This window comes from Sturnira hondurensis, unplaced genomic scaffold, assembly GCF_014824575.4.
Source record: "Sturnira hondurensis isolate 20B ecotype Veracruz unplaced genomic scaffold, ASM1482457v3 Scaffold0022566, whole genome shotgun sequence".
Classification (NCBI taxonomy): Eukaryota; Metazoa; Chordata; class Mammalia; order Chiroptera; family Phyllostomidae; genus Sturnira; species Sturnira hondurensis.
Window position 1 is genome coordinate 5,735,103 of NW_028095197.1, and position 23,513 is coordinate 5,758,615.

At 40.8% G+C, this 23,513-nt stretch overlaps 1 protein-coding gene and 1 non-coding gene across 6 annotated transcripts in view; both read right to left on the bottom strand.

The window, feature by feature from the left end:
- Nucleotides 1-23,513, bottom strand: part of UBAP2 (ubiquitin associated protein 2) — a 137,428-nt gene that overhangs the window by 28,615 nt on the left and 85,300 nt on the right. For all 5 annotated transcript variants that reach the window (XM_037036191.1, XM_037036193.1, XM_037036190.1 and 2 more), the window contains 3 exons: nucleotides 13,391-13,443; nucleotides 4,050-4,117; nucleotides 1,877-2,066 (listed from right to left, as the gene is read on the bottom strand). In XM_037036191.1, coding sequence (XP_036892086.1) covers nucleotides 1,877-2,066; nucleotides 4,050-4,117; nucleotides 13,391-13,443 — 311 coding nt within the window. The remainder of the gene's footprint in view (nucleotides 1-1,876; nucleotides 2,067-4,049; nucleotides 4,118-13,390; nucleotides 13,444-23,513) is intronic.
- On the bottom strand, nucleotides 1,674-1,757 carry LOC118979927 (small nucleolar RNA SNORD121A). The gene has a single exon (XR_005065020.1). It is a non-coding gene; the product is annotated as a small nucleolar RNA SNORD121A (small nucleolar RNA).

A 23,513-nucleotide genomic window follows, 5' to 3' on the forward strand; every position in this document is an offset into this window, starting at 1 on the left:
CACTTTCTGTGTGCTGTACAACACAATGAAATCCTGCCTCAGTGAAGCGCCAGCAAAGGATCTCTTAATTCCACCTATACATTTCAATCAACTTAAAAACCATGTGTATTGGTACACGTGTGCATGCACTCACATATACACAAACACACACACTGCCCAATTTCCAAGCCCTAAAGCTGTGGCATTATTTCACTATTATCATTATTACTGTTGTTATTTACTGAAGTTCCCCATTGATTATAAAAGCACAGTAGGGTTGAGAACTGCTGCTCTAACACATTGCACAAACAATTCTTACCAGTTTCTCAAGGTGTCTGCTTATGACAGAAACAACACACCTGAAGGTCACTGTAAACAAACAAACAAACAAACAACAACAACCAAAAAAAAACCCCCTCAGGTCCTATCTGCTCTCGGCTAAACCTGGCCGAGATTCCAGCGTGTCAGCAAGGACACGACTTCAATATACCAGCAGCAGATGGAAAGGCAGAGGAGGGAAGGGCACAACAGCTCAGCCAAAACTGAGTGGTAGGTACTATTAGGCCCTCTCCAAGCAGGCAGGGCACTAGGGCTGGGACTGCCCCACTTCAAGCACTGTCACCCTCTCATGAACAATCCTCAATAACACTAAAATGCCAGGTATGTTCCAAATGAGATATACCTGACATGACACACCTGTAGAATAGAATATGGCAGTGAAAATCTGCCTAATTCAATTCTACGTTTTATTAGGGTACAACAAATGACTCTGAGTCAGATAAAAGGAAAAGACTGCATCATATTCATAAGAAATTCTGTTTTTCCACCGTAGATTTCAGGTAAAACACACCCAAAAAAATGAATCAAAATAGTTATCATTAGTGAAAGCCATGGATCCATGTTTACGGTCCTTCTAATAACCCCCCTTCTGCCAACACATAACGGTCTACAGTTGGACAGAGAAGGGACTTCACTTCCCCACTCTGCAGCTACATTCTTTTTTTTTTTTTTTTTAATTTATTTATCTTTAGAGGGGAAGGGAAGGAGAGAGGAAGAGAAACATCAATGTATGGTTGCTTCTCGTGCATCCCTTGCTGGGAACTGGCCCCTGCCGGGAACTGGCCTGCAACCCAGGCACGTGCCCTGACTGGGAATCGAACCGCGATTGCGTGGTTCGCAGGCCCGCGCTCAATCCACTGAGCTACACCAGCCAGGGCTGCAGCTACATTCTTTTACTCGCTCTGCTTTTCTACTTCCATCAGCCTAGCTTCACACGCTTCACTAGAAATTTCTTAAGTTCTTTTTAAAGGGAGCTTAACTCTCATGGGGAGTCGAGTCACAGATGCAGCCGCGGATGAAACTGTTTCAATGAAAGCACATCCAAATTATAAGGGTCCCCACTACACAGTGTGGCCTTTTAAGAAACATGAACTAAGTTTATGGAATAACAAAATAGATAAAATATTTTTAAAAGTAAGCACCTAGGCAGACTTGGAAAGAACAGTTTCTGCATGATTTTAGCAAGACAATATTGACAAACATTTACATTTACGTAAACTGGAAAAATAAAAATTTTAACATCTTAAGTACAGAAACAGACCTTCAAACAAAATCCATGAAAAAATCATTAATAAGATTTCCTAAATGATTATGACTGAAAGATTTCAACTTCAAAAAGAAGTATATTTATCTTTGTCCAGAAAACTCAGAGTAGTTAAATTCCACATGGAATCGTCAGATATGTGCTTGGAAATGGAACACATCATTGTTTTCTGGACTGAGATGTGCTGTAGAAATTTTCTCTATTTAGAAAACAGTTATAAGGCACGTGTCATCCTAGAATACAGTGCTCATGGCACATCCCTTGAAATCCCACAGTGAAATAAAAGTGAGTTACCAGACTCTGAGGAGAATAGGAGTTGACAGCAGTGGAACTGCCAGTCCCTGGTGCCATCTGATTGTTGTGCTGCGAATTTGTGAAGACAAGGGCTTGGCCAAAGCCCTGCTGTTGGGAAGTTTCAAAGGAGCTGACTTCTGAGACTTGATTGGAAGGAACAGGCTTCTGAAGCAAGGCTACCAGATCAATGCTAAGTAGACAAAAAGCAAATGAGGAACAAGTCATAAATAAATCTCACCAATAAATGAATTTGAGAAGTGAATCGATATAAAATAATTTCATGCCAAAAATTACTTAAGTAAGGAAAACCTTTGGAAACTGGAGATTAGGGGAAGCCAAAAGGAGTGCATCAATCACACACACACACCCACCTACCCACCCACCCACCCACCCATATGAAGCCACAGAGACTGAGACAGGGCACTGCGGAGAAGAAAAACGAAATGGTGCACTGTGATATTTCCACAGAAATGGGACAGTGACAACTGATTTGAAAAGCTAGATCAATTGAGTAAACTTAAGTTTCTAAAGTTTAGCTTGCTTCCTTTAGGATGTTTTGCTCCTTTTAATACTTAGAACCAGTGTCTCAAACTTTCCTACAGTACAGTGAATCCATATTGTGGGGTAATGAGGATAACAGATAGTAGACCATTCAAGGAATTTTGTATTTATCATAAATGTCCCTGCAAGTTCTTCACTCTATATAATAATATATTTAGGTTCATATAAATCTCATATAATTTTCTCCCTTAAATATACAACAAAGAGTGCACAACACATTAACACTCTATTAAATACAACTCTTGTGACGCCCTAGAAACACAGATATTCCAATTTCAGAACCTTGACCTAAAAACCTGAAAGCATGAGGAAGAAATGATCTCTGGATATATATACTGCCTGACATGTGAGTGAGCTACTAACTCTTCTCCACAAGACCTGCACGGTGTACAGAATTACCTAAAATCATAATTTGATCCATTAAAATCTTTCAAAGGCCAGTTTCCAGTCGGTCTCCTGACTGAAACTTTCACAATGCAAGTAACACAGATGCTAAAAGGTAAAATAATTCAAGACACACTCCTGATACAGAGCAAAGTCCCTGGGCCTGAGTTCCTCTACCTATGCACTACTACTCTGACATAACCAGGCTGAAGTCCCAGACTAGTATTTTGGATCCAAGGTAACATTCTGGCTTATGGGATACTTCAGGAATACAAACCCAGCATAATTATAGATGACTCATCCCCAAAAGTCGCATTATAAGAACAGAACAAGTTCTATTTCAAAAGATTGATGAGATATATGCATAAAAAATGCTACAGCAATGTCTTCTGAAAAAATAACCATGAAGAGTCCACTTCATATTTTTTAAAAGATGAGAATGATCCTATCAAATTCACTGAGTAACAAATTCAATGAAGAAATTATTTCCATTTAACAAGAAATTCTTAGCAATTCACAAAACAACATATTGCAAGATATAATATTTGATCGTTTTTATTTCCCTGCAACAAAGTGCTATCACCATATCATTTAGCATGACATTGAGCATGTTAGATCCAGAATTGTCTTCAATTCTCAGTTGTAATACACATCAGGGTTTTCATCCTTCTAGGTTACTGCACTTTTAAAGTATAATGAAAAGCTTTTAGAGTTATTATAAAAACTAGGATGTAATTTAGTTCTGTACAAATTCTACCAGCATCTCTATTACCCCCAAGGTTCCTTCCTTTTCTGTAATCTATGAGACAATTGGATTAAAACTAGTAGAACCCATAAAAAACAAGAAGTTTGTACCAGCCTGAGAAGATCCAAACTAATAGTATTATATGAAGAAACCAAAGTAGTTTGTGTTAGGTTCATGTGCCAAAAAACAAGTTTACAAAAGTAAAAAATTATTATTACACAGGTTTAACATAATCTCCATCACAAATGGTAGCAAAACACAAATATTCTGATGCATCAGTAGACACAACCTATTAGGAAATGATGGAGGCTCTGTCAGCTTACTAGGTAGGTTTGGGATAAAACAAAGTCTAAGAAAGTAGGGGGGGAAAAACAGGCAGATTCAAAAAAAGGTAAAAATAATCAAGAGACCCAAGAACCAAGACAATTTTCCTGAGGCAAAATATTTCAACTGTAACAAATGAAAGAGGGCAAAAGGTATTACCTTTGTCCAGGTGTGACATGATTCTCTGATGGAACAGATGAGGCAGTAAAAACTTTTGTTTCAGAAAGCTGTATGAAAGGGATAAAAAAAATCTTTTAATTTTATTTTATATAACATAAACCCCAAAATGTATCAAGTCCCTAATAATTTTTAGTCACTAGTACTCTTATCATAGTTCACCCAAAAGGCAGTCTGTCTAAAGGGAAAATACACAGGTGATCATGACAAGGGCTTGTGTTAAGTGAAAATAATTTTAGATTAGTAAGCCAGCACATAGTAGGATTTCAGGGAACACAGTGAAGTAAATTCACACCAGGTTCAAGTCCTGGTCTATCTGATGTTACAGAAAAGGAGAATACCAATAAAACCACTGCTAATGTCACCATGAAAGGCAAAAAGGAGTAGAGATTTGAAAAGGCAAAATAATTTATGCTTTCTTTCCTCACACAGATGGCTTTAGTATTTCTTTTCTTAGTAATCTCTAAGTAAAAAATTTCTTCGTTTTTTTTTTTTAGAATAATTTTATACAGGTATGAAACATACAACAAACTGCAGAAATTCACCCTGAACTGTCACCTGTGCTCCCATGAACCCATTGCCAAATCAAGACAGTGAACACACCTATTACCACCCAAAAAGTCTGCCGTGATCCCTGAGTAACCAATCCCTCCCACCACTCACGTTCACCCCCCAGCAACAACCAATCTGCTTTCGGTCACTACAGATTAGACTATTTTCTGGAATTTGAAGTGGAATTTTTTAAAAATTCATTCTTTTATGGCTTCTTTCACTCAACAGAATCACTCCGAGACTCATGAATGTTGTTTTAATGCACTTTTAAGGTACACACCATTAAATTTTTTGAAATTTCAATCAACATTATTGAAAGGTAGGTTCTTTGTAACACTTTCAAAGTAGGGCGTGAGCTTTAAAAGCTAGTAAATGTTGATCTAATAAGACAATAAGCTAATGATAATGCTATTCAAAAATTTATAACTTTTAATAATCAATATAATTATATTTTTGTGATTATGCTATTACAGTTGTCCTGATTTTCCCCCTTTGCCACCCCCTACCCAGCACCAGGCAATCCCCCCAACCTGTATCATGTCCATGGGCCACAGGTATAAGTTCTTTGGCTACTCTGTTTCCTATACTGTACTCTACATCCCCATGGCTATTCTGCAATTACCTATTTGTACTTCTTAATACCTTAACCTCTTCACCCATTCTCCCCCTGCCCCCTCCCATCTGGCAACCTACCAGTTACTAACTTCTTTTCTCTTGCTTTTAAGAGTCTCCCTTTAACTTTGGCCTTTTAATAATGATGTATCTTAGAGTGGGCCTCTTTGCATCCATCACAATTAGAACGCTGCACTTCTTAAGACTCACATGTCTATTTCCTTCACCAACGTAGGGAAGTTTTCTTTCACTGCTTTTTCAGAAAGATTTCTAATTTCTTGCTCTTTCTCTTCTCCTTATGGCACCCCTATGATGGAAATGTTGGAACACTTGTCCCACAGGCTCTTTGTACTATCCTCATTTTTTTAAATATATTTTATTAATTATACCATTACAGTTGTTCTATACCCCCCCTTCACTCCCCTCCACCCGCACACTCCCTCCCCCAACATTCCCCCCCTTAGTTTATAACCACGTGTCTCAAGTTCTTTAGGTCCTATATTTCCCCCACTATTCTTGCCCCCCCCATCTATTTTCTACCTACCATCTATGCTATTTTCTGTGCCTTCTCCCCCCTTCTCCCCCTCCCACCCCCGTTTCTAGCCCTCCATGTGTTCTTCATTTCTATGGTTCCACTCCTGATCTAGCTGTCCTCTTGGTTTGCTTTTGTTTTAGGTGTGGTTGTTAATAACTGTGTGTTTGCTGTCCTTTCACTGTTCATATTTTTCATCTTCTTTTTCTTATATAAGTCCCTTTAGCATTTCATATAATAAGGGCTTGGTGATGATGAACTCCTTGAACTTGACCTTATCTGAGAAGCACTTTATCTGTCCTTCCATTCTAAATGAAAGTTTTGCTGGATAAAGCAATCTTGGCTGTAGGTCTTTGGATTTCATGACTTGGAATACTTCTTTCCAGCCCCTTCTTGCCTGTAAGGTCTCTTTTGAGAAATCCGCTGACAGTCTGATGGGTACTCCTTTGTAGGTGACTGTCCCCTTATCCCTTGCTGCTTCTAGGATTCTCTCCTTCATTTTGGTCTTGGCTAATGTAATTATGATGTGCCTTGGTGTGTTCCTTCTTGGGTCCAACTTCTTTGGCACTCTCTGAGCTTCCTGGATTTCCTGGAAGTCTATTTCCTTTGCCAGACTGGGGAAGTTCTCCTTTATTATTTGTTCAAATACGTTTTCCACTCGTGGCTGTTTCTTTCCCCCTTCTGGTACCCCTATAATCCGGATGTTGGAACGTTTAAAGATGTCCTGGAGGTTCCTAAGCCTCTCCTCATTTTTTTGAATTCTCATTTCTTCATTCCTTTCTGGTGGGATGTTTTGTTCTTCCTTCTGGTCCATTCCATTGATTTGAGTCCCAGTTTCCTTTCCATCACTATTGGTTTCCTGTGCATCTCCCTTCATTTCAATTAGTTTAGCCTTCATATGTTCCTCTAATTTGTGACTATGTTCCTCTAATTTGTGACTATAATCTACCAGTTCTGTGAGCATCCTGATAGTGTCTTGAATTGTGCTTCTGAGAGGCTGGCAATTTCTCGGTGGCTTAGAGTTATTGGCTCTGGGACTTTGAGTTCTTCTTGCACCATCTTTTGGACTGTTCGTGCCTGTTCTGTAGCAGGATCAGAGCCCTAAAGTGTTCACTAGAACAGGGCAACTAAGTCGCTGGGTTGTGTCGTTGTATGTGGGGGCTGGGTCAAAGAGGGACTATGGCGTCCTATCTGCCGCCTGCCGCCTCGGCCCTCACCGGTGCCGCAGCTGCTGCCGTCACCAGGCCCACGCATTTCGATCCACTGCATGTGAGTGTGCCACCGCCGTCAGCCCTCCACCACTGGGTTCGCCCCCTGGGGCCTGTGTGGTCCGTCTCACTGTGCACGAATGTGCGACCGCAGTCAGTCTGCCCCACACCCTGACTGGTTCCGGGCTGCCTGCGCGCCTAGGTCGGGGGATCTGTCCTGTCCGACCCAGCTCTGCTGCTGGCTCCACCTCTCTTACCATCCCCGGTGAACGGTTTGTAGTTGTCGGACTTCCGAATAATTCCGTTTTCTGGTCTTTGGGTGTGTCCTAGTTCTCCAAACTTTTGTTGTGTTCAAACTTGGTTGTGGGAGAAGGCACAGTGTTTCCACCTATGCCTCCATCTTGGCGGGAGTCCTATCCTCATTTTTTAAAAACTCTTTTTTCTGCTTGTTGTTCTACCTGGTAATTTTTTGGTTCCTTATGTTCCAAATCACTGATTTGATTCTCAGCTTTACCCACTCCACTGTTGCTTCCCTGTAAACTGTTCTTTATTACAATTAGTGTATCCTTCATTTCTGAATGGGTCTTTTTAATGCTGCTGAGGTCCTCACTAAGTCCCTTGAGCATCCTTATAAATAGTGTTTTGAACTCTGCATCTGATAGATTGCTTATCTCCATTTTGTTTACTTCTTTTTCTGGAATTTTGATCTGTTCTTTCATTTGGGCTACGTTTCTGTCTCCTCATTTTGGCAGCCTCCCTGTGTTTGTTTCTATGTGTTAAGTACAGCTGCTTTTGACTCCATATCCTGATAGTGTGGCCTAATGAAGTAGGTGTCCTGTAGGGTCCAGTGTCATAGCCTCCCCTATCATCCAAGCTGGGTAATGAGGTGTACCTTTTGTGTGGGCTGAGTACACCCTCTTGTAGTTGAACCTTGGTTGTTGTTGGCAGATCAGTGGGAGGAATTTCCCCAGGCCAGTCACCTGCAAGGCCTGGCTGTGATTACTGACCACCAATCTCCATCTTCAATGGAGGATCAGCTGTACAGGGGCAGGGTGATGATGCTCCCATGTGGTCTGTAACTGTCCACTGGATGCACTGGTCCTTGGGTTTCCTGGGTGCTGCATGCCAAGGCCAGCCCTCACCTGTGTTTTTCCCAGGATACCCTGCATGAGCTACCCTGGCAAAGCAATCTGAGATGGCTACTACTTGTGCTGGGCTTGAGAGTCCCAGGTGAAGTCAAGCTGTGACTCTAATCTGACTGCCACTAGGGCTCACTAAAGCCAGCTGTTGCTTGTTCGATAGGCTTTAGGACCCAAGACCAGCCATTCTGACAGAAAAGCAGCTTGGGTGGGCCCCTAAGTTGGTTGGGGTGGAGCCTCTGTGGATCTCCAAGGTAGGTCACACTGTATCAGCCAGGTGGATGGAGTTTCAGATATGGCACCAGCCTACTGGTTCTGTGGAGGAAGGGCTCAGCAAAGGCCTCTGCTCGCCCAATGACAAACACTCCAGTCTCTCTCTGTACACACTGATGACCTTCCAGCTGCCACCAGTGCTGGTGCTCAGAGGGAGCATGTCTGAGTAGGTGAGTCCATGTGTGGGTTCCCCAAGAGGAACTGCTTAGGGCTCTCCAGCAGCCTCCTCCACTGATTCAATCCCACTGGTTTTCACAGCCAGAAATTTGGGGGACTTATCTTGCCTGCACTGAGGGTCCTGGTGTGGGTCTGGGGCTCCTTGCCGCCAAGACATTCCTCTCAAATTTTTATCCAAGTTGATGTGACACCAGCCCATTCTGCATCCACGCCCCTCCTACCAGCCTGGATGGGTATGATTTCTTCAATTCCGTAGCTACCAGGCTTCCATTCAACCATCACTCTGACGTTCGTGAGTGATGGCTGTTCTGTATTTTAGTTGTAATTTTTTAAAATCTACTTTATTTATTTATTTTTAGAGAGAGGAGACAGGAAGGAGAAAGAGTGGGAGAGAAACATCAACGTGTGGTTGCTTTTCATGTGTCCCCTACTGGGGACCTGGCCTGCAACCCAGGCATGTGCCCTGACTGGGAATCAAACCGTGATCCTTTGCTTTACAGGCCCGCGCTCAATCCACTGAGCTACACCAGCCAGGGCGAGTTGTAATTTTGATGTGGTTTTGCGAAAAGGTGAGCCATGTCTGCCTACATCACCATCTTAACCAGAAGCTGATTGCTTTAATTATCATTTCTAAATGTCTCAAAACTCTGACATGCTATATAAAATCAGATTTCCTCAGACACTAACATTTGGGCGGAGCCAGAGGACACAGTAAAAAGTGCTAATTGATTAGTGTGCCAACAAGAAGGGCTTCATGATGAACCTGTTTGAAGGTTGTATCTAGAGTCCCAAGTAATCCATTTTTGCCTTCAAGAATCTTACATACTAAATATAGTTAAGAGAAGCAATAAAAGAGTAATTCTTTTTTTTCAATGAAAAGCAATGAAGGAGTAGATCTAAAGTCTTCAAAATACTAAGTTCGAGGTTAATAAGAACCACAGAAATCACTGACATCTATCTAATCCTGGTACAATACAGAAAATGAATTGTTTCCTTTTTACCTTTTTAAAAAATATCCTCACCCAAGGACATTTTTTCATTGCCAAGAGAGAAGCAGCGATGTGAGAGAGAAACATCTGTTGGCTACCTTCTCATATGAACCCCAATGGGGGACTGAACCGACACCTAGGCATGTGCTTTAACTGGGAATCAAACCTGCGACCTTTTGATCTACTGAACGACACCTGAACCAACTGAGCCACACCAGCCAGGGCTTCTTTACTTTTTAAAGAAGAGGGATGGAGAGGAAAAAGTGAACAGTTATTGTTGTAAGCTCTAGAAGGATTTTAGGGTTTGCATTTTAGATTACTCTCCATCACCATAACTTTGTATTACCTCAGGAAACTTTCAAATTTTTTAAAGAACTACTGAGAAATGAAAATGGCCAAATTCTCTATGCTAATTCTTTCCAGTAATTATAACTTTCATTGTGATAAAATGTTACAGGCAGCATGGGGTCTGGCTGCTTGTCACCGTAAATATGTAAAACACAAAGATTTGTGGAGAAATAGGTTTTTATTATAGGGCGCCCAAATGGCGGGGGCTGGAGCATTCACGCTCCAAGCCAACCAAACCGACCTCTGCAAAACACAGAAAACCAGCCACCCTCAGGGAGACTCAAGTCCAAATCCATATCCAGAATGTACCCACTGTTTATCTGTAGCCCAGGGCTGTTAGTCAACTGGATCTCCAACTCTACAGCTCCAAGCTCTTTCTTTCTCTGGCCAGAGTCATTATCCCCTCACAGCAGCGCGCTCTCTCTCTTGCGCTCGCTCTCGCTCTCACTCTCTCCCTCTCTCAAGGGTAGTTGCTATCGCATCGTAGCAGCTAGCTCGTTCTCTCAGGGTCTGGGGTGCACACTCAGATTACTCCACACAATCATGCAGGGGAACCTCCATCCGCAAGGAACTTCCCAGCTCATGCCTCTGTGTGCTGCTCTCAGGGTGAGAAAATGAAAGCAGTCCAGGACTCGAACACCATCCCGCACTGGGTCACAGTATCCCAAGGGCTGGTGCCTGGCAAGGCAAGCATCCCAGTGTGGCACCCTGACTCCAGGAGCTGACTTCCCACCATGTGGGCCAAAACCCAGAGCAATCCTGGCATTTGTCACTCCCACCAGCACAGGGCAAAGCAAGAGCAAGGCTTCTGTCCACCTTTGGTTTAAAAGTCCTCTCCCAAAATCCCATGTGTGCCGGAAGGCAGTGGGAGTGTCCACCTTTTCAAACAATGAGGGCTAATGTCAGCTGTTTCCCTTTCCCCCTCATCTGGCAACCATGTTGCATAAGGGGGCAGAAGTCTTAAATCATGCATGGTCTGTCCAAGTTCCCTCCTGCTAAGTCATGAGCTGCTTGTCTGCCTCGGGCAATCTCCATCCTCTAGCAACCCCTCTGCTTTTAATCTTCAATTCCACCTTGAGGTTTTTCTCCCTACACCGTCTTCTCTCAGTGATCTGGCCTGATCACTCTATTACAAAAAATGTGCTCTACACAGCAGAATATTTATGTTTCTGTATGTATGTACATCTGAACTGCTTGTTAGCTGAACTGTTTGTTTCTGATCCACAGAATAACCCTGTGAGTTAGGCAGGCCAACTATTATAATACTCATTATACTGATAAAAACAGGAGGCTTGAAGAAAAGAAAGAAAACTGAAGGCTCAGAAAGGAAAGATGCCTCATCCAATACCAAGAGGTCAACACAGGTACGTCTGAATACATTCCTTCTTCCTTCTAATCTGATACTGATTTTCTAACTTGCTTATGACCCAGACAACAGCAATGGAATATAAAGCCTAAAACACTTTTTGCTCCCAACAAACTAACAGCAAAAATTCTAGTAACACAAAGCATTTAAAAGTAGGATGGCTTTTTTGAAATCAGCCCTCTGACACCCTGGATGGGTGGTTCAGTTGTTTAGAGCAACATCCCAATACGCCAAGGTTGCAGGTTTGATCCCTGGTCAGGGCACATAAATCAAGCAATGAATGCATAAATAAGTGCAACAACAAACTGATGCCTGTCTGACTCTCTCCCTTTCTCTCTAAAATCAATTTTAAAAAACAAAAAAGAAAGAAGCCCTATGGCTTTGTCTTATCACTGATATCACAAAGTATGGGCATGAGTCCTAACTTGTGTGGCTCAGTAGGTTGGGCACTGCCTTGCAAACCAAAAGGTCGCCGATTTGATTCCCACTGAGGGCTCATATGCAGGGTTGCAGGCCAGGTCCCCGATTGGGAACATGCAAGAAGCAACCAACTAATGTTTCTCTCACCCGTCATTGTTTCTATTCATCTCTTTCTCCCTCCACTGAATCAAATAAGCACTCTTAGAGATAAGAGAGAACCTGGTGACATATCCCAAGGACTTATGGTTAGCATGTGGAAGAAATGAAAATATGGGTACAAGCCCTGATTGGTGTGACTCAGTGCGTTAGGCATTGTCCCGAAAACAGAAAAGTTGCTGGTTCATTTCCCAGTCAAGGAACACGCCTGTGTTGCAGGCCAGCTCCCTGGCTGGGGGTGTGCGAGAGGCAGCCAATGAATGCTTCTCTTCCTTTCTTTCTCCCTCTCTCTAAAAATAAATAAAATCTTTAAAAGAAAAAAATATATATCCTAAGGCTTCTAAATTCCAATCAAATGAGCATATCTAGTCTCCTTCCTCATGTTCTACCCATCACACTCCCTAAGAAACCCAACATAGTAATACTGGTTAAAAAAAAAAAAGAAAGAAAGAAAGAGAGCATAAGAGATTTCACGTTGAATAAAATCACCATTTAAATACTTCTGCGCACAAAATGAAACGGGGGAAAAATAATCTCCCCCTCCCCCCCAAAAACCCACAACGCAACAAAAAAAAAATAACCCAAAATCTCTAAGTCTGAATCAATTTATGTGATTTTGAAATTCAGTACTTACAACCCCTTTATGTCCTCCCTCCCAGTGTGTGCTGCAATTCTCTATCATGTACACATATCTGTTCTGGTCCTTGGGAGTCAAACAAAAATGCTATAAAATATGATATAGGGCCCTGGCTGGTGTAGCTCAATGGATTGAGCACAGGCCTGCGAACCAGAGGATCGCAATTCGATTCCCAGTCAGGGCACACGCCTGGGTTGCAGGCTGGTTCCCTGCAGGCCAACTTTGCCCAGCAGGGGACGCACGAAAGGCAACCATACATTGATGTTTCTCTCCCTCTCTCCTTCCCCCTAAAGATAAATAAATAAAATTTAAAAAAAAATATGATATAGGGCTTGCCTTTTTTGAGTTAAATATTTTTTATCAGAGAGTATCTTACACAGAACTTAGAGATCAACTGTACCCAAAAGCTAATGTAGTATACTCAAAAATGGCTGTAGAATAAATGAATACCCAAAATAGAGCCGGTCTAGTTGAAAGGGGAAGAATTAGCCCTAGAACCAGAATGACTTATTCAGATTAATTTCAACTGTAGCCCAAACACAGACTCTCCCGGTTGATGACAGTAGTATAAAGAATAATTAACAGTTCATAAGCCAGGGCAAGAGTATCAGCTGGTTATCAGATCAAGCAAAACAAAGATAGGCTAAAAAGTGATTTTGGTTCTGTTTAACACCTGGTAATTTTTAAGTAGAGACTTTAAAACCAAGTTTCTTAAAAATCTCAAAAAAACAACTTCCTCATATCTGCCAAACAACAACAACAACAACAAAAACAAAACAAAACAAAACATGGTAATCACAGACATGAAAAGGAGCCATTAACAGCCAGCCACAGATGTATCAGACTTTCATCAAAATACACATGCCCCTACCAGAAACCAGAAGAAACATGGGTCTGATCTGGTAAACACTTACATCTTCAGTCCAATCTTCTGTTGTCCACTCTTCCACAGAATTCTTCCAGGCCCCTGTTGATGACAATCACAGCTTACACCACAAAGTCAAATACTGTTTTATTCTAAATGATTCTCTACTGTGTACTGCACAAGATATATCTGGTGTCTCACTAGCAATTTAGTCTACGTTCCAAGAACTATAGGACTCTTAATCTACTCTCAATAAAATCCATCATGTTTCAAATGCAACTTAGCTAGATATTATCCATGTAAACTCAAAGCAATTGATTCTACTTCAATGTAGATAATATCCAGGCAATTCTGCCATGAGTAAGAAAGTATAGGCACAAGTCCTAACCAGTGTGGATCAGTGGGTTGGGCGTCAACCTGCAAACCGAAAAGTCACCAGTTCAATTCCCAGTGAAGGCACATGCATGGGTTGCATGCCAGGTCCCTAAATGGGGCTGTGTGAGAGGCAACTGATGGATGTTTCTCTCCCTCTCTCTCCCTCCCTTCTCCTCTCTCCAAAAATAATATCTTTTTTTTAAAAAGTATGGGCAGAACACAAATACACACATTAAACAATGAGATCATTCCTTATATATAAAGTTAAAGCACAGAACAAAATTCAATGAAGGTAAGTCTGCCTTGAACGCTTTCATGTGGATAACCAAATTATCATACAAGGGGAACCCCCAAAACCCTAGAATTAATTTATAAAGCATTGTGTATTTATTCTTACATGTTTAAACTTCAGTCACCTTCAAAGTACTCTCCATTTGATGCAATATTCCTACTGAGACTTTTTTACTACTACTTGAAACAGTTTTTGAACTCACTGATTTTAATGCCTTTTCTGCCATTTTTTTTCACCTCTTTCACATCCGTAAAACATTTCCCTTTAAGGACTCTTTTCATCCAGGGAAACAAACAAAAAAAAAGTTCACTCAGGGCAAGACTGGGTGAATAGGGCAGGTGGAGCATGGGGACATGCTCTTTTTAGTCAAAAACTGTTGAACACTCAGCACAGTGTAGACAGGTGCGCTTTGTAAACTGCCCATCATGAAATGGGCAAACACATTGATAGAGCCTCTAAAAAAAATTCTCTGAAGTCCAATGCAGACTCTCACAACAATGCCAGCTGGTGGCACACTGATACAGATGGGTCCTAGAACATTCACCTAGCAGGAGAAGCCTATACTACACAAGGGGCCCACCCTCCAGAAGATAATTCCATTTTGGGGGGGGTGTCCCCCTCTTTTTTCCATAAGCCTCCTTTACATAAGGTATTGACTCCACTGTATGGTTTCCTAATTGGTCTCCAGTGAAGCTGAACATTAGACTGTATGAAGTCTGGTGCTGTAACTCCTGAAGAGTAGGTACAGAGGATATGCTCAAACAACACTTAAAAGAATAATCACCTGTACGACAACTGATTAAAGAAAAGTACTGATATTAAAAAATGCTGACTTTTGTATTTAAGAGATCCTGTACAAGTTTAGGCCCACTATTTTAGACCATACATGCAAACATGCAACCAGAGAAAATGGTTTCAAAAGAAAATCCACCAAATTATTTACTGTAAGCATCCTCAGAAAGTGGAATTGTGAATGTTTTCAGTTCCCTCAATGGGAAGAAATGAGTTGAGCATCTGACCTTCAATGAGGTTTGTGTGTGAAAAGAAGAGAAGATAAGGAGGGATACATTCCTGAGGAAAAAAGGCAGGTGACCAGCTCTAATTTCCTGGGAATCAGATCAGTAACCCAGTAACAAAGCATTTCCTAAGAAAACTGATGTTTTTATCCAGGAAGAGAGTCCTTTTTAGAATGCTTTCAACAGGATGTCCCTAATTTTGGATTGGTTATGGCAAACAAATATAGAGTCTATGGATTTATGGAGCACGGTTCCTATTCAAATACCACCTAACATGTAGGTTTAAAAGGGAGATGTTTCAAACCTGAAAACATGACCCCTGAATGAGAAACCTAGATATCAGTTTCTCAAACCTAGTATCAGTTTGAGACTTCATCTATTATCGTGGATCACAGGGTAAATTCATTAAAGGAAAGAAGAATGTGGGTAGATACATGCCCCACTCTTTTATGGTTTTGGATTACATGTATACCTTCACCCTTGAACAATGAATATAAGTGGGCTCGTGCAGTTCAAACTCACGTTATTCAACAGCCAAGTGAATTTTCCAACCACAGTTGGGAATCTGCATATGTGGAGGGTGGTTGGCACCCCTAACCCTTGTGTTGTTCAAGGGTCAACTGTAACAGCCCCGGTGGGTAGCTCAGTTGGTTAGAGCGTCGACCTCATACACCAAGGTTGTAGGTTTGATCCCTGGTCAGGGCACATAGAAAAATCAACCACTGAATGCATGAATAAGTGGTACAACAAATCAATGTTTCTCTTTCTCTTTTTTTTTAAGTTTTTAAAATATTTTTTAAAATGAGTTTATTTAAGACAAATGATGACAACTGCTAGGAAGCAAAACCTCAATGGATTGAAGAAACACTCCCCTCCCTTTCTCTCTTCCAAAAAAGGAAGGGGGTTCGAATGCAATAGTTAAAACTGAATAAATATTTCAATCTGATCCTCTGTATTCACTCACTCATCGTATCTTTAAATGGTTTCCATCATTTCTCCAAAAATGCCATAAAAAATTATAACATCTCTTTGAATTAAGATATTTTCTCACACAAAAGTAGAAAGAATTAATAGCGGAAAAACACAAGGTGAGGTTAGTCCCTGTTAGAAATGAGTCCTGAAACCTTGACTCTAGGACCAGGCCCACAAAGGCCTCTTGGCCCACTCTACACCAGGATACAAGAATCTAAGGTAAGCCATTCACCTACCCTTCACTCTTACCTTCTTTCTACAATATAACGTTCTTTCAAGTTACTAATAGGTACTTTCTTTCAAGTACTAATAGGTACTGTCCAATCTTTTAATGTATTTCCTTTCAAACTTTTCTCCAAGTACATGTATAGTTTAAAAAGCTCCCAACTGGCCCTGGCTGGTATAGCTCAGTGGATTGAGCACAGGCCTGCGAACCAAAAGATCGCGGTTCGATTCCCAGTCAGGACACATGCCTGGGTTGCACGCCAGTTCCCCACAGGAGCCAGTTCCCAGCAGGGGACGCATGAGAAGCAACCATACATTGATATTTCTCACCTTCTCTCCTTCCATTTCTTTCTAAAGGTAAGTAAATAAAGTTATTTTTTAAAAAAAGAAAGAAAGAAAGCTCCCAACAGGACTAATTTCAAAGATAGACAGTACACAATGTTCCTGGTACCACCTACATCCAACTTACACTATGCTTGTGTTGTCAAATTCATCATAGAAGACAAGTACTACAATTTAAAGACTGACAAATTCTAGAAAAAGCTGAAGTTTGACCTAAGGAGTTTTAGAACATTTTAATGAGGAAATTGAAAACAACTTTCAGTCAAGGTGGAGGCGTAGGTAGACACGCTTTGCCTCCTCATACAACCACAAAAAGAATTACAACTAAATCTCAAAACAAGTAGCACCCAGAACTGTCAGAAAATCAAACTACATGGAAATCCGACAACTAAGGATTTAAAGAAGCCACAAAATCATCCAGACGGGTAGGAGAGGTGGAGATGAAAACATGGGGCAGAGAGGCGAGGAGACACAGTGTGGCGCAGAGAGGTGGCAATAGCAGAACAGGCACGGGTGGCCCCACATACATGTGTGGTGGATAAAAATCAGGAGGGATACCTTGGGAGCGAGTGATCCCAGCCCCAGGTCAGACTGCACAGTCCAGGGTTCCAGCGCCGGGAAGATAAATCCCCATAACTTCTGGCTGTAAAAACAAGCGGGGGGTTGGGGCAATGGAAGAAACTGCCGGATTTTCAAGAAACTTCACTTAAAGGGCTTGCAAGGTCTTAAAACATATGCAAACCCATAAACTTTTAGATTCAATACCAGGGCAACAGCTGGAAGGGCACCAGTCACATACAGATAGTGGGTGAAGTTACTGGAAACAGAGTGCTGGGCAAATCCACAGAAGCCTAGTTAGAGGCACAGACCCCTCTCTGAGCCCTCTCCCACACAGAGAGCCAAAAAAGGGTGAAGGCAGTTGCCCCACCCTGGTGATTACCTTAGGCTCTGCCCCACCGAATTTGCAGGTGCCTTTTATTAGGAGTCAAAGCAGCTCTACCTAATACACAGAAACAAACAGAGGAAGGCTGCCAAATTGAGGAGACAAATGATAGAATGGAACAAAACCCCCGAAAAAGAACTGAACAAAATGGAGATAGCCAACCTATCAGATGGAGAGTTCAAAACACTGGTGATCAGGATAACTCAAAGAACTCACTCATAGGGCAACTCATTCAGTACAGCATCACTCAATATGGCAACATAAAGGAAAGTTATAATAAGTTAAATACAAAAAAATCTACAGAGAACCAATAGTGAAGGTAAGCAAACTGGGATTCAAATCAACAATTTGTAACATAAGGAAGAAATAAACATTCATCCAGAACAGAAAGAAGAAACAAATTCAAAAAAATGAAGAGGGAATAAGAAGTCTCTGGGACACCTCTAAATGTGCCAACATCCTAATCACAGGGATACCAGAAGGAAAGAGGGAGAGCAAGAAATTGAACACATACTTGAAAAAATAATGAAAGAAAACTCCCCTAATTTGGTGAAGGAAATAGATATACAAGTCCAGAAAGCACAGAGAGTCCCACATAAGTTGGATCCAAAGACAGCCACACAAAGACACATCATAATTAAAATGCCAAAGGTTAAAGATAGAGAATATGAAAAGCAGCAAGAGAAAAGCAGTAAATTACCTACAAAGGAGCTCTGAAAAGACTATTAGCTGACTTCTCAAAAGAATCTTTGCAGGCAAGAAGTATTCAAAGTGATGAAAAGGAAGGACCTACATACAACCACAATTACTCTATCCAGCAAAGCTGGGAGGGTAAGCAGAATGGGGGAAAAGGTGCAGAAATTAAAAAGCGTAATTGGTAAGTAAAAATACACAAGGCGATGCTAAAAATAGTATAGGAAATGGAGAAGCCAAAGAACTTATATATATGACCTACAGACATGAACTAAGGGGGGGGACTGCTGGAGGGAAGGGGGGTAGTGGGCAGAGAGGGGCAAAGGGGAAAAGCTGGGACAACTGTAATAACACAATTAATAAAATATAATTAAAGAAACAAAAAAAACCCCCAGAAACTGAAAACAATTTCAAAACTTCAAAAATCATTGCTAAAGCATTCACTTTTGAGGCTTCTAAATTTATAATAGAAAGAAATAATTTACAGTTGACTTTTCCTAAGGACTCCTTCATCATCAATCATCAACCAACCAATACTGGATTGAAAGCTGACAAGTTAAGCATGATGCTAGTTCCCAAAGTCATAACTCACAGGAAAGACAATTAAAATTTTTTTGAGTGATAAAGGTAGTATATTACTGAATGATAAATTACATGAAGCTGATTAATGCACTGGAAATTTGCAATACAAAGAAGTTGTTAATGAAAGCTGTAATGGTAACAGAAAGTTTGTGGGTTTAGATGAAGCACAGCAAAAAACTTGAAGGCTGGGAAATATCTGAACATAATGATATATATAAAAAAGAGACATTCTAGAGAAAAACAATCAGGCATTACAAAAACCTACATATAAAATATTAAAAACACCCTAAAGATTAAAACATAATTTCCTTTTTTCTAAAAAAGTTTTCAGTTTTAGTAAAATACTAGTAACATAAAACTTACTATCTTAGTCATTTCTAAAGTGTACTGAAAATTAAAATACAAGTTTAAACATACAGAATAGGGTCCGAATCCAGCAGATTTATGAGTACGCACATTACTGTAAGCAGCGGTGCAACACGGTAAAGTGGTGCGTCAGGCCACAGCGAGGGAAAACCAGCTGCCAGAAGCCAGGACCGAGTTGCTGCAGTGACCCATGTAGACTATAAAAAACGTCAGACCTCAGATATAAAGGAATATAGAGTCCAATCCTAATCCTACTTTGGAATATCAAAATTTTATATATAAGAGCTTGGTTTCCATTACAGGCTTGTAGACCTATATGCCTCAAACACATATGAAAATGTGAGCATTAATTTTCACATTAATAAATTTGAGATGTTTTATGTCCAATCTAACTCGATATTGGTCCTCTCTCAAAAACACGTATGTATACTTCAGCCAAAACAAAAGCATAGATATATACACTTTGCTTCCTCACACAAACAAAAGAAGGACAACAACAAATTTAAAAACAAAAAAACCCCAGAACTGCCAGAAAATTGAACTGAATGAAAGTCCAACAACCAAGGACTTAGAGAAGAAACATTCATCCACACTGGTAGAAGGTACAATGGCGGGCAGCCAGAACAGAGAGGTCGCACAGCAAGGCAGGGGCTGGCAACAGGGCAGGAAAGGTGGAGGCTGGCTGACTGGGAGGTCCCACATTCATGTGCAGATAAACCGAAAGAACTGAGGAGCGAGACAGACTGCGTAACCCAGGGTTCCAGTGCAGGAAACAAAGCCTGAAGTGTAAAAACCTATGAGGGTTGTGGCAGCAGGAGAAACTCCCAGTTTCACAGAAGAGTTAGTTGGAGGGGCGCATGGCATCCTAGAATGTACACAAGCCCATCGACCTGGGAATCCGCAGCAAAAGGGCCTAATTCGCTGGTGGGTAGCAGGGGAAATGACTGAGAGCAGGGCACAACATGAGCAAGCAGCATTGTTCCCTCTCTGATCCCTCCCACACATACAGCATCACAAGGGCAATGGAGTGGGTTGCCCTACCCAAGGGAATACCTAAGGCTCTGCCCCTTGCAACATTACAGGTGTGTCAAGACAAAGAAATATGGNCACATTCATGTGCAGATAAACCGAAAGAACTGAGGAGCGAGACAGACTGTGTAACCCAGGGTTCCAGTGCAGGAAAAACAAAGCCTGAAGTGTAAAAACCTATGAGGGTTGTGGCAGCAGGAGAAACTCCCAGTTTCACCGAAGAGTTAGTTGGAGGGGCGCATGGCATCCTAGAATGTACACAAGCCCATCGACCTGGGAATCCGCAGCAAAAGGGCCTAATTCGCTGGTGGGTAGCAGGGGAAATGACTGAGAGCAGGGCACAACATGAGCAAGCAGCATTGTTCCCTCTCTGATCCCTCCCACACATACAGCATCACAAGGGCAATGGAGTGGGTTGCCCTACCCAAGGGAATACCTAAGGCTCTGCCCCTTGCAACATTACAGGTGTGTCAAGACAAAGAAATATGGCCCAAACGAAAGAACAGATCAAAACTTCAGAAAAAGGACCTCAATGGTGCGGCTAAGTGGACTGAGTGCCAGCCTTCGAAGCAAGGGGTTGCTGATTCAATTCCAAATCTAGGGCACATGCCTCTGGTTGCTGGCCAGGACCCTGGTGAAGGCTGCACAAGAGGGAACCAGACATTGATGCTTCTCTCCCTCTCTTCTCCTCTTTAAAAATAATTTTTAAAAATCTTTAAAAAGAAATCTCCAGAAGAAGAACTAAATGATGAGAAGATAGCAAATCTATCACATGCAGAGTTCAAAACACTGGAATGAATTCAGGACACTCACAGAAATGATTGAGTATGGATGCAAAATAAAGGGAGAAAGAAGTGAAAGCTATACAAAGTGAAACAGAAAAAGATATACAAGGGACCAACAGTGAAGGGAAGGAAACCGAGACTCAAATCAACAATTTGGAATGGAATGAAAAAAACATTCAACCAGAACAGAATGAAGAAAAAGAATTTTTAAAGTGAGAGGCTTAGGAACCTCTGGGACAACTTTACATGTTCCAACATCCAAATCATAGGAGTGACAGAAAGAGAAAAAAAAAGAGGAAGAAGTTGAAACCTTACTTAAAAAAATAATGAAGGAAAACTTCCCCAATGGAAGCTCAGAGAGTCCCAAAGAAGTTGGATCTCAGGAGGAACACACCAAGACATATCATAATTACATTCATTACCCAAGACTAAAAAGATAAGAAGAGAATCTTCAAAGCAACAAGAGAAAAGGAGACAGCTACCTCCTAAGGAGTTCCCAGAAGACTATCAGCTGATTTCTCAAAAGAAACTTTATAGGTAAGAAGGGGCTGGAAAGAAGTATTCAAAGTCATGAAAGGCAAGGACCTACATCCAAGATGACTCTATCCAAACAAGATGTCATTTAGAATGGAAGGGCAGATAAAGTGCTTCCTGGATAATGTATAGTTAAAGGAGTTCATCACCAAGCTCTTAGTATGGGAAATGTTAAAGAGACTTACCAAAGAAAAAAAGGAAGATCAAAAACTACAAACAGTAAAATGACAACAAACTCAACTATCAACAACTGAATGTAGCAAACAAAAACAAACTAAGCATACAACTAGAACAGGAAGAGAATCACAGAAATGGAGATCACATGGAGGGTTATCAGCAGGGAGGGAGAAGGGGAGGAATAGGGGGAAAGGTACAGGGAATAAGAAGCATAATTTGTAGGTACAAAATAGGAGGCTAAGAATAATGCAGGAAAGGGAGAAGCCAAACAATTGGTATGTACAAACCCATGGACAGGAACTAAGGTGGGGGGCAATGCTGGAGGGAGAGGAAGTACAGGGTGGAGGGGAATAAAGTGGAGAAAAAATGGGACAACTGTAACAGCATAATCAATACAACATACTTTTTTAAAAAGCACATACAAGGCAGCCATGTATGAGAAAGGAAAACAATGATACAAAAATCTGTGGTGCCTCAGAAGTCAATCTGAAGAACACTTCCATAATCAAAAGCCGACAATTAAAAAAAAAGCTGACAATTATTTTATCAAATAGTTACCAAAAATATAGATTATAAACATTTATTTGGTGGGTTTTATTAGTTAACCTTGATAAAAATGGAAGATATAAGCATCTTATAAAATTTTAAGGAAATTTTTAAAATAAAGCATTCATACCTTTCCTGGAGCTATATTTTGAGCATTTGATACCAGTTATGTAGAGCAATGTAAAATGGAAGTTTTTAACGCATCAAAACAATTAAGGTATTCATCAGAAGAGAAATCAGTCAGCAAATTAAACAGAAAGAGATGCATCAAACCTCAGCATATACTGTGCTCCAATGAGAAGGAAACTTAATATAATTCATACTGAGACAGGCCACTGTGACTCAAGTATGAATCTTATTAGCTAGATGGACCTTGAACATTCCATTTGCATCAAGTACCCTAGGTTCACCAAGCTCCCTTCCCACTCGTCAAAGAGAGCATTCCCAACTATTTAACAGGTATACTGCTTTTAGTAAATTTATAAAGTGTTCTGACTATACTTCAGTCTTTCTATTTTAATTACTGTCAGTGTGACTCTGAGGAATGGATTTGATTATGCTGTCAATAATCATGTTTCTGAAACCATAAGACAGGGTTGGACTCAACTCTGTGTTATCAGCAAGACAATAGCATTCTGTGAGGTCTCCAGAGAAATAACACCCCATCGGGTGAACAGACATCCTTTAATTGTATTCTGCATCAAACGTAGTATGCTTATCCAAATGTTTTTCAGTAAGGAATCTGCTACTAAATGAAAATGAGGGAAAGGAGCATGAAGCGAAAGTGGAAACAGAAAACAGGAGAAAGAAAAAGAGGTGGATAATAAGAAAAAAGGAAAATAAGTTAATCAACTAATTCAACATTGTTTCAACACTTGATTTAAAACTCAATGATTATGAATAAAGCTGCTATAAACATCACATACAGGTTTTTGTGTAGATGTGTTTTCATTCCTCTTCAATAAAAACCTGGTATTGGGATTGTCAGATTGCATGTTAAATGTATTCTTTCCCCTGAGAAATTTATGAGTTCAAATTACTCTGCCATCTTCACTAATATTTGGTACTGTCAGTTTTCTCTTAAAGCTATTTTAATGGGTGGATGGTGGTAACCTACTGTAATTTTACTTTGTATTTCCACAATGACCAGTGAAAATGAGTGTGCTTTTGTATGCTTACCTGCCACTCAAGTATCTTTCTTTGTGAGACATGTATTCAAATCTTTCATTCATTTTTATTCAGAAATAATTAGATTCATAAGAAGTTACCTTTCACCCAGTATCCTGTATAATTAT